The 16,279-nt window shown below is 44.6% G+C and overlaps 1 protein-coding gene across 1 annotated transcript; it reads right to left on the bottom strand.

Annotated features, from left to right (window-relative positions):
• Positions 1-857: 857 nt before the first annotated feature.
• Positions 858-15,344, bottom strand: LOC309524857 (E3 ubiquitin-protein ligase TRIM7-like). The gene is made up of 8 exons (XM_082209993.1): positions 14,724-15,344; positions 13,723-13,818; positions 11,444-11,674; positions 10,765-10,787; positions 9,745-9,863; positions 9,264-9,296; positions 4,289-4,321; positions 858-1,449 (listed from the first exon to the last, which is right to left on the bottom strand). Exons 1-8 carry the CDS (start codon positions 15,327-15,329, stop codon positions 950-952), a joined length of 1,641 nt encoding a protein of 546 aa, XP_082066119.1. The 5' UTR covers positions 15,330-15,344; the 3' UTR covers positions 858-949.
• Between the last annotated feature and the right edge of the window lie 935 nt (positions 15,345-16,279).

The following is a 16,279-nucleotide window of genomic DNA, read 5'->3' as shown; positions in this document are numbered from 1 at the left end:
ATACTGGTAGGGTTGCCATATTCCAAAGCACAAAATCAGGGACACATTTAGGGCACCTCCCCCATCCCCATGGTTCGCCCCCATCCCCATGGTTCGCCCCCTTCCTGTTCGCCCCCTCCTTCCCTTCCCTCCCCTCCCTTACCTTTGCTGTCCTTGGCCTCCTGCTCACGAGATGCTGCGTCTCTGGACAATGGGAGGCCAGAAGCCCGTGCAAGGCCTGGTGGCCAGTGGAAATGCCACCAGACCTAGTGCGGCCAATAATAATAAGTAAAATAAACCCAAACCCGGACACTTCATGTAAACTGCAAAAATCTGCCCAGAGGGGCATGCTGCCCCCCCCCCCAGCAGAGGACATGTCCTGGAAAACCCAGACATATGGCAACCCCAGATACTGGAAGAGAGGCAGTGCCATGAGTCTCACTATCATAACAGGACTTCAGCACCTCTTCTCCCCACTGAGAGAACCAACCCCCCCCCCCCCCCCAGGGATGGTGAGGTGCATCTGTTTTGCAGGCTTTCCTTTGGCAGGCCAAATCCTCAGCTGCTGGGAAGGTGGAAGAATGAAAGTAGGATTGAAGGTGATGGAAGCGGAACCCTTTTGAGGAATATGTTATTTATTGGGAAAGTTAAAGTGTTACTGTCTCTTTAAAAAATAAGCTGCAGGGGGGATTCTGGGAAAGGGAAGAAAAACAATACAAAGCCTTATTTTTGTTTTATTATTTATGCTGATTGTGACTGGAATGAATCCTCCCAAAGGACCCCTCAAAAGCTGCCCAAAGGGCTCTATATGTGTGTGTGTGTGTGTGTGTGTGTGTGAGAGAGAGAGAGAGAGAGAGAGAGAGAGAGAGAGAGAGAACCACCCTGAGACCCCCCAAGTATAGGGCGATATATAAATTCAATTACACATGTGTGTTGTGTGTGTCATTCTGGTGAGGCAGATTTAGTCTCCTCAGCAGATCTCAAGGTGGGTAGAAACTGTATCCACCCGAAAGAAAGGGAGAAGGGTCTCTCCATTGAACCAGGCTCCTGAGAAAGTGTAGAGTTTGGTTCCCGAGTCAGCATTACAAAAAGACACACATCCGCCTTCATAGTCCAGAGTCACCCGGATCCTCTTGAGCTTCCCATTCAGGGGCAGAAGAAGGGGATTAAAGGAACTGCAGGTCTTGTGCTGACCACCTTTCAATTGTACAGCCCAGATCCCTCCCTCGGGACTTAGGGGAAATCCATTCTTGCTCACAGACCTCACAGCAACCCCTACAACCCATTCCCCTCCATTTTCCACATTGACTTCCCAGAAATGTTTGCCTGCTGTGAATCCCTCACGTCCTAACATAGGAGGACAGTAGTCGCTGTATCTTTCACGAGGTTTTTCTCCCAGTCTCAAACTTTTCCGATCCTCAGACAGGATGTGCCTGGTATCAGCTGTGTCTGGATCCAGAGTGACATTTGCTGTTGAGGAGATGATGAGGGAAAGAGAAGAGAGGCAAAGTCAGCTGAGAGTTGGAGATGAATATCCTGATCCAAAGATGCCCAGACTAGATCCCCTCTCAAATAATTGGGAGTTCTTTGCATTGCATTCTGGATTGGGACCCTCCTCCGCTTCTTCCAGACTTGCCCCAAGTGAACCAGGTTTCTGTTGTTTTTATACTCAATGTATTTATATTGTGCTCCTCCAGTTATTCCAGGTGAAACAATTTTTTAAGGCATATATATTTATATTTATATATATAAAATAAATGTTCATAAATGTACCAACCAAGCACATACATAGATATATAAACCACATGTCTGAAATCCCACAGAAAAAGTCCTGAAACCATTTTGTCCCTCCCAAATTGACCTCAAACATTTCTCTGCAAGGTCGAAGGAAATTGGAAAAGCCTCCCCATTGTCTTCTCCTTCACAAATCCTGTCAGAAGGATATGTCTGTGTATGAATAGGGTGAGCTGTGAACTGGCTCAGGAACTAAGTATTTATCATTACAAACGACTGGCCAGGCTCCCCAGGTAATCCAATCAAGTGACCATCAACAGGTAACCTGCCAGACAGGAGATAAACAATGCACTCAGATTTCTGTTGTAGACCACCTTTTCTGTGATGTAGGTATGATATATCTGGGGTGGTGGTCTTGGGCTACACCCTTTCTGTGATGTAAGTACAGTGGTACTTCGGGTTACATATGCTTCAGGTTACAGACTCCGCTAACCCAGAAATAGTGCTTCAGGTTAAGAACTTTGCTTCAGGATAAGAACAGAAATTGTGCTCCGGCGGTGCAGTGGCAGCAGGAGGCCCCATTAGCTAAAGTGGTGCTTCAGGTTAAGAACAGTTTCAGGTTAAGTACGGACCTCCAGAACGAATTAAGTACTTAACCTGAGGTACCACTGCAAGATGTTTCTGGGGGGTGGTCTTGGACTGTAGGGCGGGCAATTTAAAATATCTATATAAGGGCGGGCACACCTTTGTTCAGGGTCCTCCTCCTTCTCCTGCGTGTGAAGGGGGCACCCTGCTGCAACAGTTCAATAAAGAACAGGCTTACTAGCTGCTTTGCTTCTCAATATTCTCTGGTTGGCCTCTGTTATTTTCTCCGACCGATGGAGAACCTACAAAGGACTCTATAAGGGCTCTTGTGTCCCCCATAACGGAGTAAGGGCAGATTTTTGTTTATTACACAGGCATATAAATTATTATTATGAATTATTAATCATTATTATTCTTTTAAAAATAATGAAAAGTGTGATTTCCAGTATATTTGGGCATATGGAGGGTGTCAGCTAAGCTGGGGGTTAGGGTTGAGTTAGGAAATCCCTAACTCTGTGAGCCAGACAGAGAGGCTGAAAGAGTCTCTTTTCATGCATTTTTTGCTCTTGCCTGCTTGTGATCCTAAAATTTTCTTATGCTGCTGGGCCCCACTTTTGCATGCAGACAAAGGGCTTCTTCACACCACAGTTTATGCTGTGTTTGTGGCTGCTTCTGACCTCATTTCATTTGCGTGGTCCAGGTGATACTACCCTCAAATAACATCACTTGGGGGCCATATTCAGGCCTTCATCATGTTATTGAATTGCACACGTGTATTTCTAAAGAACAGCCACTGAAATTGTTTAGCTCGTTTCTGATGCTAGTCCTACACAGAGTAGACATGTTTAAATTAATAAACCCAAGTTACTCATTTTCTCTCTGTCTATACTTTACAGCAACATAAACGAGTTCTCTCCCTCAGTTGTTTCTCCTTATTGCAATTGTGCTCTTCCACAACAGGAATATTTATTTTTTTAAAAGATAATTAATGTCTTCTCCTCCTCCTCGGCCTTCCTTTGCTGTCCTATTTCAAACTGCAGATTTCTCCCTGACCAGATAATTGACAAACTCTGAAGACCAGCTAATTGGCAGCATTTGCAAAGCTAAGATTCATATTCATATTCATGTAATTTTGGAATGGAGTCTTTGTTTAATGCTTCTCTCTTGGATTTAATCTACTCAATAAGGCTAGTTGCCTGGGGAAAACAGGAGACAATAAAAATGTAGCCAGTTACAGGCTGAGAGTGTCAAGATAACTACAGTGGTACCTCAGGGTTAAGAACTTAATTCATTCTGGAGGTCCGTTCTTAACCTGCAACTGTTCTTAACCTGAAGCACCACTTCAGCGAATGGGGTCTCCTGCCGCGGCGGCGCAATTTCTATTCTCATCCTGAAGCAAAGTTTTTAACCTGAGGTACTATTTCTGGGTTAGCAGAGTCTGTAACCTGAAGCGTCTGTAACCCGAGGTACCACTGTAACTGAAGCCTCTGTGTTCAGAGGGAGTATCTCTGAAAGCAGGAACAGAAGTCTGGAAAGGTTGTATTTAGTAGCCAGAAGACTTCACATATCTCCCTTCGTGATTTGAGTCCTGACATCTGGGGGAGATTCTGTTAATGGAAGTTATAACAAAAAAGTATGGCTACTCGCAAGCCTGTCCCTGAATCTCAGGTGAAGGGAGCCCGAAAGCGGGGGGAGCCATTGCCTTCCTGCCATGAATGTGGGATCCCTGGAGGCATCAGACAAGCTCTAGGCAGGAACAGAATTCCTCCATCATTGCTCTCACACTTGTGGGCAGTTCCTTTGTAAGTGGAGGAACTCTCCAAACACCCAGTTCTGCACTCTCAAGCCCACCACCCTCTGTTTTACATATGAGGAACCCAAACAGCAAGACTAAAGCTATTGATGGTTCCCAACTCTGCAGAACAGACTCCTTAATTCCAATGAAACACCAGACCCCTCCCGTGAATGTGGGCCTCCATTGGAAATTTACCTTTCTGAAACTGTTGTCCGAATGACCAATTATCTGAGGAAGAAAAAGATATAAAGTTTAAGGGCTATATCTCACAAAATTGTAGTTACAAATAATCACTTCATAAAAAAGCATATGTTGTTTCCTCATTTCACATCAAAGAACAAGTAACTGGAAATAAGAAAGTTGTAGTCAGATGAAATTAAAGTAACAGGTAAAAATCAGACATTGTAAACCATACTAGACAACAACAGAATAAAGTCATTCCAAATCCATCAATGAAATGGGGATCCATAGCGGAGGATGGGAGGGCCGGCACTGCGGTAACAGTATTTTTAAAGGATCCAGAGGAGAGCTGGAGGCAGGTTCAAAGCTGCCCCAAGTAAACAGGTGGGGGAAAGCTATTGAAACCAGAATTGTTAAAAATACTGACAGAGCAAATTTTCAGAGGAAGAATTGGCAGAAATTTGAAATCTAATTCCAAGGGTCTCGTGCAACAGGAAGTCCTGCCTCATTAAACTTCTAAAATTCTTTCAGAATGTTAACAAAATTTTTGGTAAAGGCTTTCTGGAAAAGTGTCCTTAGCTTCCCCATGTGGGGCTGATCTAATAAGAATTGCAGGATTGTGTGATGGTTGAAGCACTATGCACGGCAGCTGTGGGTGGATGTCTGAGGAGACGGCTCAGGCCTTTGTTCCACTGCTGGACCAGCCTGGGCAAGACACTGTTGGCTATTGGCCAACTCGGGAAAGGCTGACTCCTCTTCCCAAGCACTGGGGCCTGCTGCCGGTGATCTGCCCCTGGCTGGTCTTTGGTCAGTCCAGGGAGATCAATAATAAGTGACACCTCCCTCTCGAGAGATGCACACTCCCTTTCCCCTTGCATCTCAGCAGAAGAAAGACGACAGTCTGAAAGTTGTCTGACTCATTCTACTTTATTCCCGGACTGTACACTGTAGACGAGCTAGTACAAAACATGTCTGCTCTCTCAGAAACCTCTGTACAACTCACTCACTCCTCCTTTGCAGCAACAACAGGAAGATCTCAAGTTACACTTGGTACACAGCCCTGAGAATAGAGTTGAATATCCCGTCTCACGCTCAGTCACATCATAAGAATCACATGATGTAAACAATGAGCTGCTGGTTCGCAGCTGGCGAGCACTCATATCCCAACATCCTCCCCCATATGAGGAGAATCAACAGAGACTGGGTGCTTGCTGATGCCCTTTTTAATGACCTTCAGGACATTGAAACCCAAGGAAAGGCTGGGAACCTCCAAAAGGACCTCCAGATTGTGTAGATGGGAAACAAAACGTAAGGAAGGTTCCATGTACAGTGGTACCTCGCAAGACGAATGCCTCGCAAGACAAAAAACTTGCTAGACGAAAGGTTTTTCCGTTTTCGAGTTGCCTCGCAAGACGAATTTCCCTATGGGCTTGCTTCGCAAGACGAAAACGTCTCGCGACTTTGTTTCCTTTTTCTTAAAACCGTTAAAACAAAGGGTGCTTAGCTTGAACAGCTGCAGTTGCGACTTGACTTCGAGGAGCAACTGTTAGCACGTGGTTTTGTAGCCTTTTCTCAGACTTTGCTCACTTTTGAAGCTTTTCCAAAACTTTTCCAGAACTTCTCTTGCATCCATTTGGTAAGTTAAACTTTTAAAACTTTTTTGGGGGGTTTTGGATTTTGGGTTGGGGTGTTTGGGATTCAAGGACTTGGTGTTGTGGGGGGGGTTGCGATAATCTGGGAGCTTGTGGGGCTTTTTTTGGAATTTTTATGATTTTCTGTGACCATTGGGCCAGGTTGTTTTTTTCAAATTTTTTTCCCCTGAGTTTGAATTTCTGAGTGCTGGCTGGCTGGGGGAACAGTTGGAGAGGTTTCTGCAGGAATCTGGGAGCTTGTGGGGCTTTTTTTTGGAATTTTTATGATTTTCTGTGACCATTGGACCAGGTGGTTTTTTTTCAAAAAATTTTTCCTGAGTTTGAATTTCTGAGTGCTGGCTGGCTGGGGGAACAGTTGGAGAGGTTTCTGCAGGAATCTGGGAGCTTGTGGGGCTTTTTTGGGAATTTTTATGATTTTCTGTGACCATTGGGCCAGGTGGTTTTTTTTCAAATTTTCTTTCCTGAGTTTGAATTTCTGAGTGCTGGCTGGCTGGGGGAACAGTTGGAGAGGTTTCTGCAGGAATCTGGAACCATTGAGCTATGTTGTTATTTTTTGAAAAAAAAAATTTTGTCTGGGTGGGGGAACAGTTGGGGAGGGGTTTGCAGCAGTTGGGGAGGGGCTGGGGGAGCAGTTGGGGAGGGGTTTGCAATTTCTGTGTGGTGGGTGGGTGGGTGTCTGTGGGAACAGTTGAGGTTTTTGAAGGCATTGGTGATTTTTGAAGCTTTTCCAAAACTTATTTTGCAGCCATTTGAGGTTTCTGAAGACTTTGGTGATTGATTGTTGAAGCTTTTCCAGAACTTCTCTTGCATCCATTTGGTAAGTTAAACTTTTAAAACTTTTTTGGGGGGTTTTGGATTTTGGGTTGGGGTTTTTGGGATTCAAGGACTTGGTTCTGGGTTTTAATTTCTGTGTGGTGGGTGGCTGGGTGCTTTTGAATTTTTTGGATTTGAAGCACATCACTGATTTTTTTTTTCTTTTTCTGAGTTTACGAAGGTAAGAGCTGTGCTGCCATGGGACCCAAGAAGACTGCTGCTGCGGTGGCCGGCGAGAGGAAGAAGGAGAAGGTGACGCTGGAAATGAAGAAGGAGATCATCCGGAAGCACGACGGCGGAATGCGTGTGACGGACATCGCCAGGGAGTACGGGAGGAATCCATCAACCATCGGGACCATCCTGAAGATGAGGGAGAAGATCCTGGCGACTGATGCAGCCAAGGGAGTCACCAGGATCGTGAAGAACCGCCCAGCTGTTCTGGAGGAGGTCGAGAAGTTGCTCATCTGGATAGAAGAGAAGCAGCGTGCAGGGGACACAGTGTCTGAGGCCGTCATTTGTGAGAAGGCCAAGGCCTTGCACGCTGACCTCATCCGGGAACAGCCAGGAACCTCAGGCGAGCCAGAAGTCTTCAAGGCAAGCAGAGGTTGGTTTGAACGGTTCAAGACAAGATCTGGCATCCACAGCATGGTCAGGCATGGAGAGGCTGCCAGTTCTGATGTTCCTGCGGCTGAAGACTTTGCAGCGGAGTTCCTGGAGGTTGTGAAGATGGAGGGCTACGTTCCACAGCAGGTCTTCAACTGCGACGAGACCAGGCTGTTTTGGAAGAGGATGCCCAAAAGGACTTTCATCACACAGGAGGAGGCCAAGTTGCCTGGCCACAAGCCCATGAAGGACCGTATGACCCTGCTCTTCTGTGCGAATGCAAGCGGCGACCTGAAGATCAAGCCCCTGCTGGTGTACCACTCGGAGAACCCACGGGCCTTCAAGAGACACAAGATCGACAAGGAGCGGCTGAGTGTCATGTGGCGATCCAACAGCAAGGCTTGGGTCACACGTGTGCTGTTTGTGGACTGGGTCAGTCTTGCTTTTGGCCCTGCTGTCAAACAGTACCTGCTGGGCAATGACCTGCCGCTGAAGGCTTTGCTTCTGATGGACAATGCTCCTGCTCATCCTAAAGGCCTTGAGGAGGACTTGTTGGAGGAGTTCAGCTTCATCAGCATCATGTTCCTGCCGCCTAACACCACGCCACTGCTCCAGCCGATGGATCAGCAGGTCTTTGCCAATTTCAAAAAACTCTACACCAAGCTTTTCAGGCGATGCTTCGAGGTGACTGATTGCACCACCATCACCCTGCAGGAATTCTGGAAGGACCACTTCGACATCGTCACCTGCTTGAAGATGATCACCACGGCCTGGGACGGGATCAGCCAGAGAAATTTGAATTGCGCTTGGCGCAGCCTGTGGCCGGACTGTGTGGCACCAAGTGACTCTGATGCACCAGAGTCAACAGTGGTGCAGGACATTGTTGCCTTGGGGAGGACCATGGGCCTGGAGGTCACGGAGGAGGACGTCTGCGAGCTGGTGGAGCAAGACGAGCTGACCACCGTGGAGCTGGTCGAACTGCAGGCAGAGGCTGCGCAGGAGCAGGCCTCACTGGAAGAGGAGGAAGCAACTGAGGAACGGCTGTCCTCTGAAAAACTGAGGGACATTTGCCTGAAGTGGAAAGAGGTGCAGACTTTTGCAGAGCAGCACCACCCTGAGAAGCACGTGGCACATGACGTTGGGAACATTTTTGATACGAGGGTCATGTCGCCTTTCAGGGAGGTGCTGAAAAGGCGGATGAAGCAGCAGACTATGGACAGGTTCTTGAGCAAGAAGCAAAGAGTGGAAGAGGAGCCTTCTTCGAGTGGTCCCCCAGAGTCTTAGAAAATGTACTGTACACTTTGTTGATTTTTAAATGTTTTTCTGTCATGTTTATAAAGTTAATTTATTTTCCCTTCAATTTTTGAACTGCTCTTTACAGTATGTGTGACTTTAAAGAGCAGTTAATAAACTGTTGTTGTACCAAATTTGGCTTTGTTTGGACTTTTTTTGACCATAGGAACGCATTAATTGATTTTCAATGCATTCCTATGGGATTTCGTGATTCGCAAGACGAAAAATTCGCTAGACAACAAAACTTGCGGAACGAATTAATTTCGTCTTGTGGGGCACCACTGTAAATGAAAACTGGATGTTAGGGCTGACCCAGTGGGATTTCGTAAGGGGAAAAGTCAATGAAATAGTTTATAGGTAGGAACCAAACTCCTAAGTCATTGGTCCCAGAATGGCATGCAGGTTCTTCGCAGGGATGCCAGCACCCCCACAAAAATCTACCCCACACCTGTACCTTCAAACCCATCCTCTGGTCATTCATTGTACATATAAAGAAACTAAATGCTACTATAGACCCAGAGCTAAGCTATTGAATGTGCTTCCAAAGTCCGCAGAACTGACTGTTTAACCACAAAGAAGTACCTGTTCCCCACCCCTCCTGTGAATTGGGGTTCCTCATTGGAAATTACCTTGCTGAAGCTGTTCTCTGAATGAAAGGGAGTCTAGAGAAGAAAAAAAGATAAGAAGTGTAAGTACCACATTCTTTCATTTCAAATATGTGTTCTTGCCAAATAACTGAGGCATCTATCTAACCCGTGATCTTTTCTCTGCCATGGTTTCTTCCTAAAATGGGTGCAGCCAACCAGCTAAAAAGAGACAGATTGTCCTGATCTCTCTCCCCTCACCCTCCCTCCATGGCCTCTGCCCGAAAATGGCACCAAAGCACAAACGAGTAAAGAAGTGGGCAAACTTCAGCTGTTCAGACATCTAAATCAGGTGTGTGTGCAGCGAGATTTGACTATAATTCTTTGTGTTTGTCTAACTGAGTGTTCATGTAACAAGCAGACAGATAACGGGACCTGTGTGTACAATATAATATGAGCCTGGTGTGCTCACTTTTTGACTTACATAATGCCCAGAATAAAATCATTGTAGTCATTATTTTATTACCTTGGAATTTCTTCATGGCAGAATCCAGAAGTTGGTCTATATCACAGAATCTGGAGGTCTTTCTCTTCAGCTTGGGAGGGAAAGTTGGCGGATTCTCCAATTTCTGTCTTTTGTCATACCTGGTGAAAGGAAACAAAATATTAGTCCGGTCAATTCCACAATTCCTGGTAAAGGAAAGAAAGCTGAGAGGAGGAAGAGAATGGTAGAGAGCCTAGAGGGACAGGCAGACACAGAGGGGAGAGATACTTCCTCGCTATGGGGTCCAAAACAGCCAAACCCCAAGCCTCCAGAAGGTGACCAGGCCAGACAGAGAGGTAGCCTAACTCAAGAAGGAAGAAGCCTTGCCACTGCTGAGGTGTTTGTTCAGGAAGATGGTAGCCACCTATTCTGGCCCCTGCTGCCTGAGGCAACCAACACCCTCTTTGTTCCATAGCTTAGTGCAAAATCCATATTTGCATTTTTTGTGTGTGTGCGCGCACACACACACTCTTTTGTTGACCACCAGCATTACGCTTTCCAATATATAACTACCTCTGTCGTAAAGGTATATATGAAAGTATTGAAAAGGTAATTTCAAAGCCTGGAAATATGAAAACCTTTCGGCCTGCCATCAAAACGTTATTGTTATTATTAAGGGAAGTGCTCAGTGGCTCCATGTGGATGTTAAAAAGCAATGGGGACAAGATGGAACCCTGTGGGACAACCCTGGAATGCTCCCATGGCCCTGAAATATGTCCCCCATAGAAATTCTCTTTCAGATGTTTGAAACTATCGCAGAGTGAGTAGGATATGCAGAAGGCAGAGAAGAGCTTCCAGACCTGTTTGATAGTGGGGAGTTAGGTGCTGCTCTAAGCCTGATGCTTGGAGGGAGAACTGGGGCACAACAAGGTCAAAAAAGAGGGCCCTGGTTTTACTTGTGAAATGCTGTAGGTCTAGTCTCTCCTACAGGAGGCAGATCTTATGTACTCTCCTCTTTAATCCCTCCCGGCATGCTAACAGGAATGAGCAGGATCCACTCACCTCTGCAAGGTGCTCCTCACATCCTAGAGGGGAAAAGAGAAGGGAAATCACTACACACCACAGGCCAGGCTATGAAGACCCCTCAGACCTTGGAATGGAGGAACACTCCTGCCCTTTGATGTCAGTCTCATAGCACACACACCAAAGTTTTGGGTAGGGATGGCTGAATAGTCCAATTTTCAGCAGTTGGGTAAATTGTACACTTTGCTTGGTTGGAGAACTGCCTTAGAAAGTCCAGAGAACTGCAAATGCTGACGGGTGTTTGTAATTCAGTTTGCATATCGATTTATAAAGTGCAAATGAGGAATGATCCATCCCACGTCTATTGGATGCACAAGAGACCTGGCTTGAGGCTCCACCAATTGAGCCCCTTTATGTGCCTACTTCATGGGTAGGCAAACTAAGGCTGGGGGCCGGATCCAGCCCAATCGCCTTCTCAATATGGCCCGTGGACAGTCAGCGTGTTTTTACATGAGTAGAATGTGTGCTTTTATTTAAAATGCATCTCTGGATTATTTGCGGGGCATAGGAATTTGTTCATATATTTTTTTCAAAATATAGTCTGGCCCCCCATAATGTCTGAGGGACAGTGGACTGGCCCCCTGCTGAAAAAGGTTGCTGGTCTGCAGCCATCCTTTTCCTGACGTGGAGCCTTGTGCTCTTCCTGCCACTGTCTTACCTGCAGGAATTCACTCTCTGGCTGCTGCCGCTTTTCCTGCATCTCCTGGATGAGCCTTTTCACATAGGAGAGTTCCCTGGAGAGCCGGGCCAGGTGCTCTTCCCTTTTCCTTGCAATCTCCTTCTCCACCTTTTCTATCTCATTCAGCAGACATTTTTCTTGTTCTTCGATAAACTGGTGCAGTTGTCTGAACTTCTCCGCTGTCTTCTGCCTCTCAGCTTCTGTTAATTTCTGCAAGGTGCGGGAAGAGAAGAAAAGCAGAGGGGAATATGGGAACTCACGAAAACAGACGTGAGACTTCCACTTCTGACTTTTCACGGTCACAACTTCCTGCTGGTGAAGAAGCTCCCTTCAGGCATTAAAGGAAACATGGTGCTTTAGACTGGCACCTTAAACAAGTAGGAACAGGAGGAGGGCAGAGGTGGCATTTTCCTCCCCAGCATTCCCCATTTACTTTAAAGCTCCAAGATGGCTTGAGTTTCCTAAAAAAATAGTAATATATCCATTTTTGTACCGGGTCAGAGGGTTAGGTCAGCTGCCAGCTCAAAACTAGCAGGACAGGTGGTAGAGAGGTAACTCCAGGAGGCAGAAAATGCCAATATAGGTCTGGAAAGTGCCCAGCTTCTCCTGTACCAGTGAATTTGCCAAATATATCTTCCTGAAAAAAATATGCAGTGAAATACAGCAATCTTCTGAAATTCACACGTCTCCAAATTTAGCCAGGTTACCCCAGCCAGGTAACATTTACAAGAATAAGGGTGAAGTATGAATACAGATGAATTTATCATTCCAAAATAAATTTATTGATATGCATTGATTAAGTTTGTAAAGTTAAGAATAAACATCGTATGATTGTTCATAGGGTTAAAGTAACTAATATATATAACACAGTGTTAAGTTATAAGAAAAGAACAAAGGACGTCGAGCTGTGGTGGAGGAAAGTCACAATAGTAGAAACAAGGAAAGTAGATATGTATATACACATGCTTAGTAATGAAACAGATATAACATAGAACGTACTGTTAAAAATAGAAACTTATAATTGATTGTAATATTTCATACTTTATATTCTGTATATTCTAAAATAAAAAATAGCATTAAGTTCTAAACAAAAGTTATAAGAATTCTAATGTCTCAAATATAGAATATTCATAAATGCATACATATCTAAATATATAAACCATGTGTCTGAAATAATACAGGAGCAGTCCTGAAGCCATTTTGACTCTCCCAATGACCTCAAATATTCCTCTGCCCTAAGGGAGGCAAATGGAGAAATCCTTCCCATTGTCCTTTCGCTTATAAATCCTGTCTTAAGAGCATATTTGTACATGAATAGGGTGAGCCCGTGACCTGGATTCAGGAGCTAAAGTATTAACCATCACAAAAGAATGGCCAGGCTGCCCACGTAACGCAAACCGCAACCATTATCAGGTATCCTGGCAGACAGGATTTCTGCTGTAGACCGCCTCCTATGATGTATGTATGATTTTGGGGTGGTCTTTGGCTAAGGGGGTTGGGCAATGTCAAAAGTCTTTAAAGATTCCTGCACACTTGTTCAGGGTCTTTCCGTCCTTGGGAGGAGGGGAGGGAATTCTCTTGCAAAAAATAAATAAAATATCTGCCTTGCTTTCCATTGGGTCCTGCCTCCATCCATTCTCTGACCAATCAAAAGCCAAACCCCAATTTTTTGCCAACATCTTCATGGCAGATTTAGAACAACGTTTACTAAACTCCTACCCACTCAAACCTCTCTTGTACCTGCGATACATTAACGATATTTTTATCATCTGGACACATGGTCAACAGACCCTGGACACCTTTCACCAGAAATTTAATGATTTTCAGGAATTTCAGAAATAGACTGGAAAGAGAAGCTGCTGAATTGCAACTCATTACCAAACTTAAAACCATGGAGAGACCTGGTCTGAACAGAGACATTGGATTCTTATCTCATTATACATGACTAAGCCATGTTTCACCTTCTCACCCCTTGCCTTTTCCTGTAAGACCTATTGCAGTCGTTAAGAGTCGCCAACAGGCTCATCTCAGCTATCTGCCAATCTCCCATTCCCACCACCCTTCTGAGTAATACCCCTCCCCACATTCTCACTATATAGAAGGATCTGGCAACTTCTGTTTCAGTGTATCTGAAGAAGTGTGCATGCACACGAAAGCTCATACCAAGAACTAACTTAGTTGGTCTTTAAGGTGCTACTGGAAGGAATTTTTTTATTTTGCCCAATTTTTACATCACTAGTAACAACAGTGACACTTACAAGGAGGTCCTCACATTCCTTTTTCACGTCTTCTTGATAGGCCAGAATTCTTTCTCTCTCTCTCCTCAGAATCTCCAGGCGTCTACACATCAGTCCCTAAAAACAAACAAACCCAAAAGCTCAGGTTTGAATCAGAGAAGCAGAAGTGTTGATTGTTTATTTATTTTATTTATCACACTGATATACCATTATCTTCCAAGAATCTCAAGGTGGTATCCATGGTTCTCTTCCTCCCCATTTCATCCGCACAACAACCCTGTTGTGGCTAAGAGATGGTGACTGGCCCAAGGTCACCCAGCAAGCTTCATGGCTGAGTGGGGATTTGAATCCTGCCCTCCCAAGGCCAGGCGTAGGCAAACTCGGCCCTCCAGATTTTTGGGGACTACAATTCCCATAATCCCTGACCACTGGTCCTGTTAGCTAGGGATCATGGGAGTTGTAGTCCCAAAACATCTGGAGGGCCAAATTTGCCTATGCCTGTCCCAGGTTCTAGTGTAACACTCTAACCATTACGCCACACAGTTAAGCTGACCTCTTGGTGGCCTTGCTATTAGCTCTTTATCACATAAAGTGCTCTGGAACATTCTAGAATTTTTTCGAATTTAATTCATTTTATTGAGAATAAGCAGTGGTTAATGATTTTTTAAATTTATTTTTGATATATTATTATAGAAATGGTGTAGAAACTTGCATAAAATCAGTATTTATTCAGGGGGATGGACAGCCCCGTGTTTTTATAAGCAAAAATAATAATCAACGTTAAAAAAGATAGGAGCAGTGTGCAAGTTGTATTTTCCAACTAAGCTAAGAGAAGGTGATGTAGAAAAATAAAAGCAGCAAAACACATATTGAAAGCCAAATTTTGCAATGGGGGGGGGGAAGAGTTTTGCATATCTGAATTTGACACAAAATTGAAGTCCCTCCATCCCGTGTAACCTAAGAGCTACAGAAAAGCTCCCAAGAAGAATCCAAAAAACCCAAAATCCAGAATAATTTCCTACTTTGTACTCCTTGGAAGCCTCTTTCAGAGGAATCGTCTCGTGACACACGTGCTCTTTGGATCTGTCGCACACAAGACAAATGGGGGCTCCGTCCTCCTTGCAGAAGAGTTTCAGGGGCTCCTGATGCTTCTCACAAACCTTTTCTTTTACTCCTTCCTCCTTCCCCTCTTGAAGACTCAGCTTCTTGGCTATTTCTACCACGTTTTGCAACGGCCAGTTTGGGATGAGGCGCCTTTCCTGAACCGTTTCTCTGCAGTGGGGGCAGAAAGCCTCCGCCTCCGACTCCCCCCAGGACTGGATCAAGCAGGACCGGCAGAAGTTGTGCCCACACTCCGGGATCATCACCGGATCCTTGAAATAATCCAGGCAGATGGAGCAAGTGGCTTCATCGCAAAGACTCTGCACGGGACCAGCAGCAGCAGCAGCAGCAGCCATGGCTCCCTCGCGCCAAAAACAAAGCAAACTTCCACTTTCTCCGTTTTCAGCCAATGGGCGTTTCTCTTCCTGCAGGATCTCGGTACTGATGGGACTTTTTTTAAAAGAAGCAGCAGACCCGCCTCTGCAGCTGCTTAATGTTTTCTCAAATAGCCTTGATTGCTTCATCATTGCCGTGATTGCTTCTCTCTCCCTCCCCCCCTTCATTAGAACTATATAGACACATAGATTTAAACATATCGTTGCGCATTGTCCTGAAATAATAAATGCTTTTATAAATAACTAAACAAAACTAAATCCTTGTCATTGTGGAGAAACAGCCTCTGCTTCAAGGCAATCCACTTCCCTGAGGGCAGTGTAGCAGTCTAGCCAGTCCAGGAACCTCTCTCTTTTTAATTTTTATTTATGCTTTTCAACTTTATACATTTCATTAATTTTACAATCATTTTAATTAACATTTCCCAATTTGACCTCTTTCCCTCTCTTTCTGCAGCTCCATACCTTTATTTTTAATATCTTCTGCATATCCAAATTCACTTAATTTCCTCCTTTAAAAACAAACTACTTTAAATATATACTCTTATAAAACCGTAGGCCGTTGCAATCAACCTGCCAGTGTTTTTATCTGTTTACAATTTTATTTGTACATACTCCACAAACCATTTCCATTCTTTTATAAAAAGCTTGTTGCCTTGATTTTTTATTCTCCTGGTAAGTTTTGCCATTTCTGCATATTCCATAAGTTTTTGTATCCATTCTTCTTTCGCTGGGACTACTTATTTCCATTTTGGGGTAAGTAACATTCTTGCTGCTGTGGTAAACTTATACATGAATAAGTTTATGTACAGTTTAGGTGGTTTTTACCCTGTAATTCCCAAGAGAAAAGATTCTGGTTTCCCCCCAAAGTTATTTTAAACATCTTTTTCAATTCATTATATATCATTTCCCAGTAAGCTTTATCCTTACTACAAGACATATGATAAAAAGAAACTTATTTCTCTTTACTTTTCCACATCCAGGAACCTCTCTCACAGTAGCCAGCAGGGCATCTCTCTGAAGTCCACAGGTTTTCTCTTCTAGACCAGGCAGAGATCCATGTTGCTTTCCCTCAGATCTCATAG

This window comes from Podarcis vaucheri, assembly GCF_965113315.1.
Source record: "Podarcis vaucheri genome assembly, chromosome: 2".
Classification (NCBI taxonomy): Eukaryota; Metazoa; Chordata; class Lepidosauria; order Squamata; family Lacertidae; genus Podarcis; species Podarcis vaucheri.
The sequence above is the reverse complement of the archived record's forward strand: the minus strand, read 5'-3'. Positions and strand labels throughout refer to the sequence as shown.

Bases quoted from the DNA above. Each gene is read 5' to 3' on its own strand.
- LOC309524857 (XM_082209993.1), bottom strand. From the start codon at position 15,329: ATGATGAAGCAATCAAGGCTATTTGAGAAAACATTAAGCAGCTGCAGA. The intron at 10,788-11,443 runs GTAAGACAGTGG...TTTCCCCTCTAG, and splicing joins CAGAGAGTGAATTCCTGCAG to GATGTGAGGAGCACCTTGCA. The intron at 1,450-4,288 runs GTAAATTTCCAA...TCTCCTCAACAG, and splicing joins CGGACAACAGTTTCAGAAAG to CAAATGTCACTCTGGATCCA.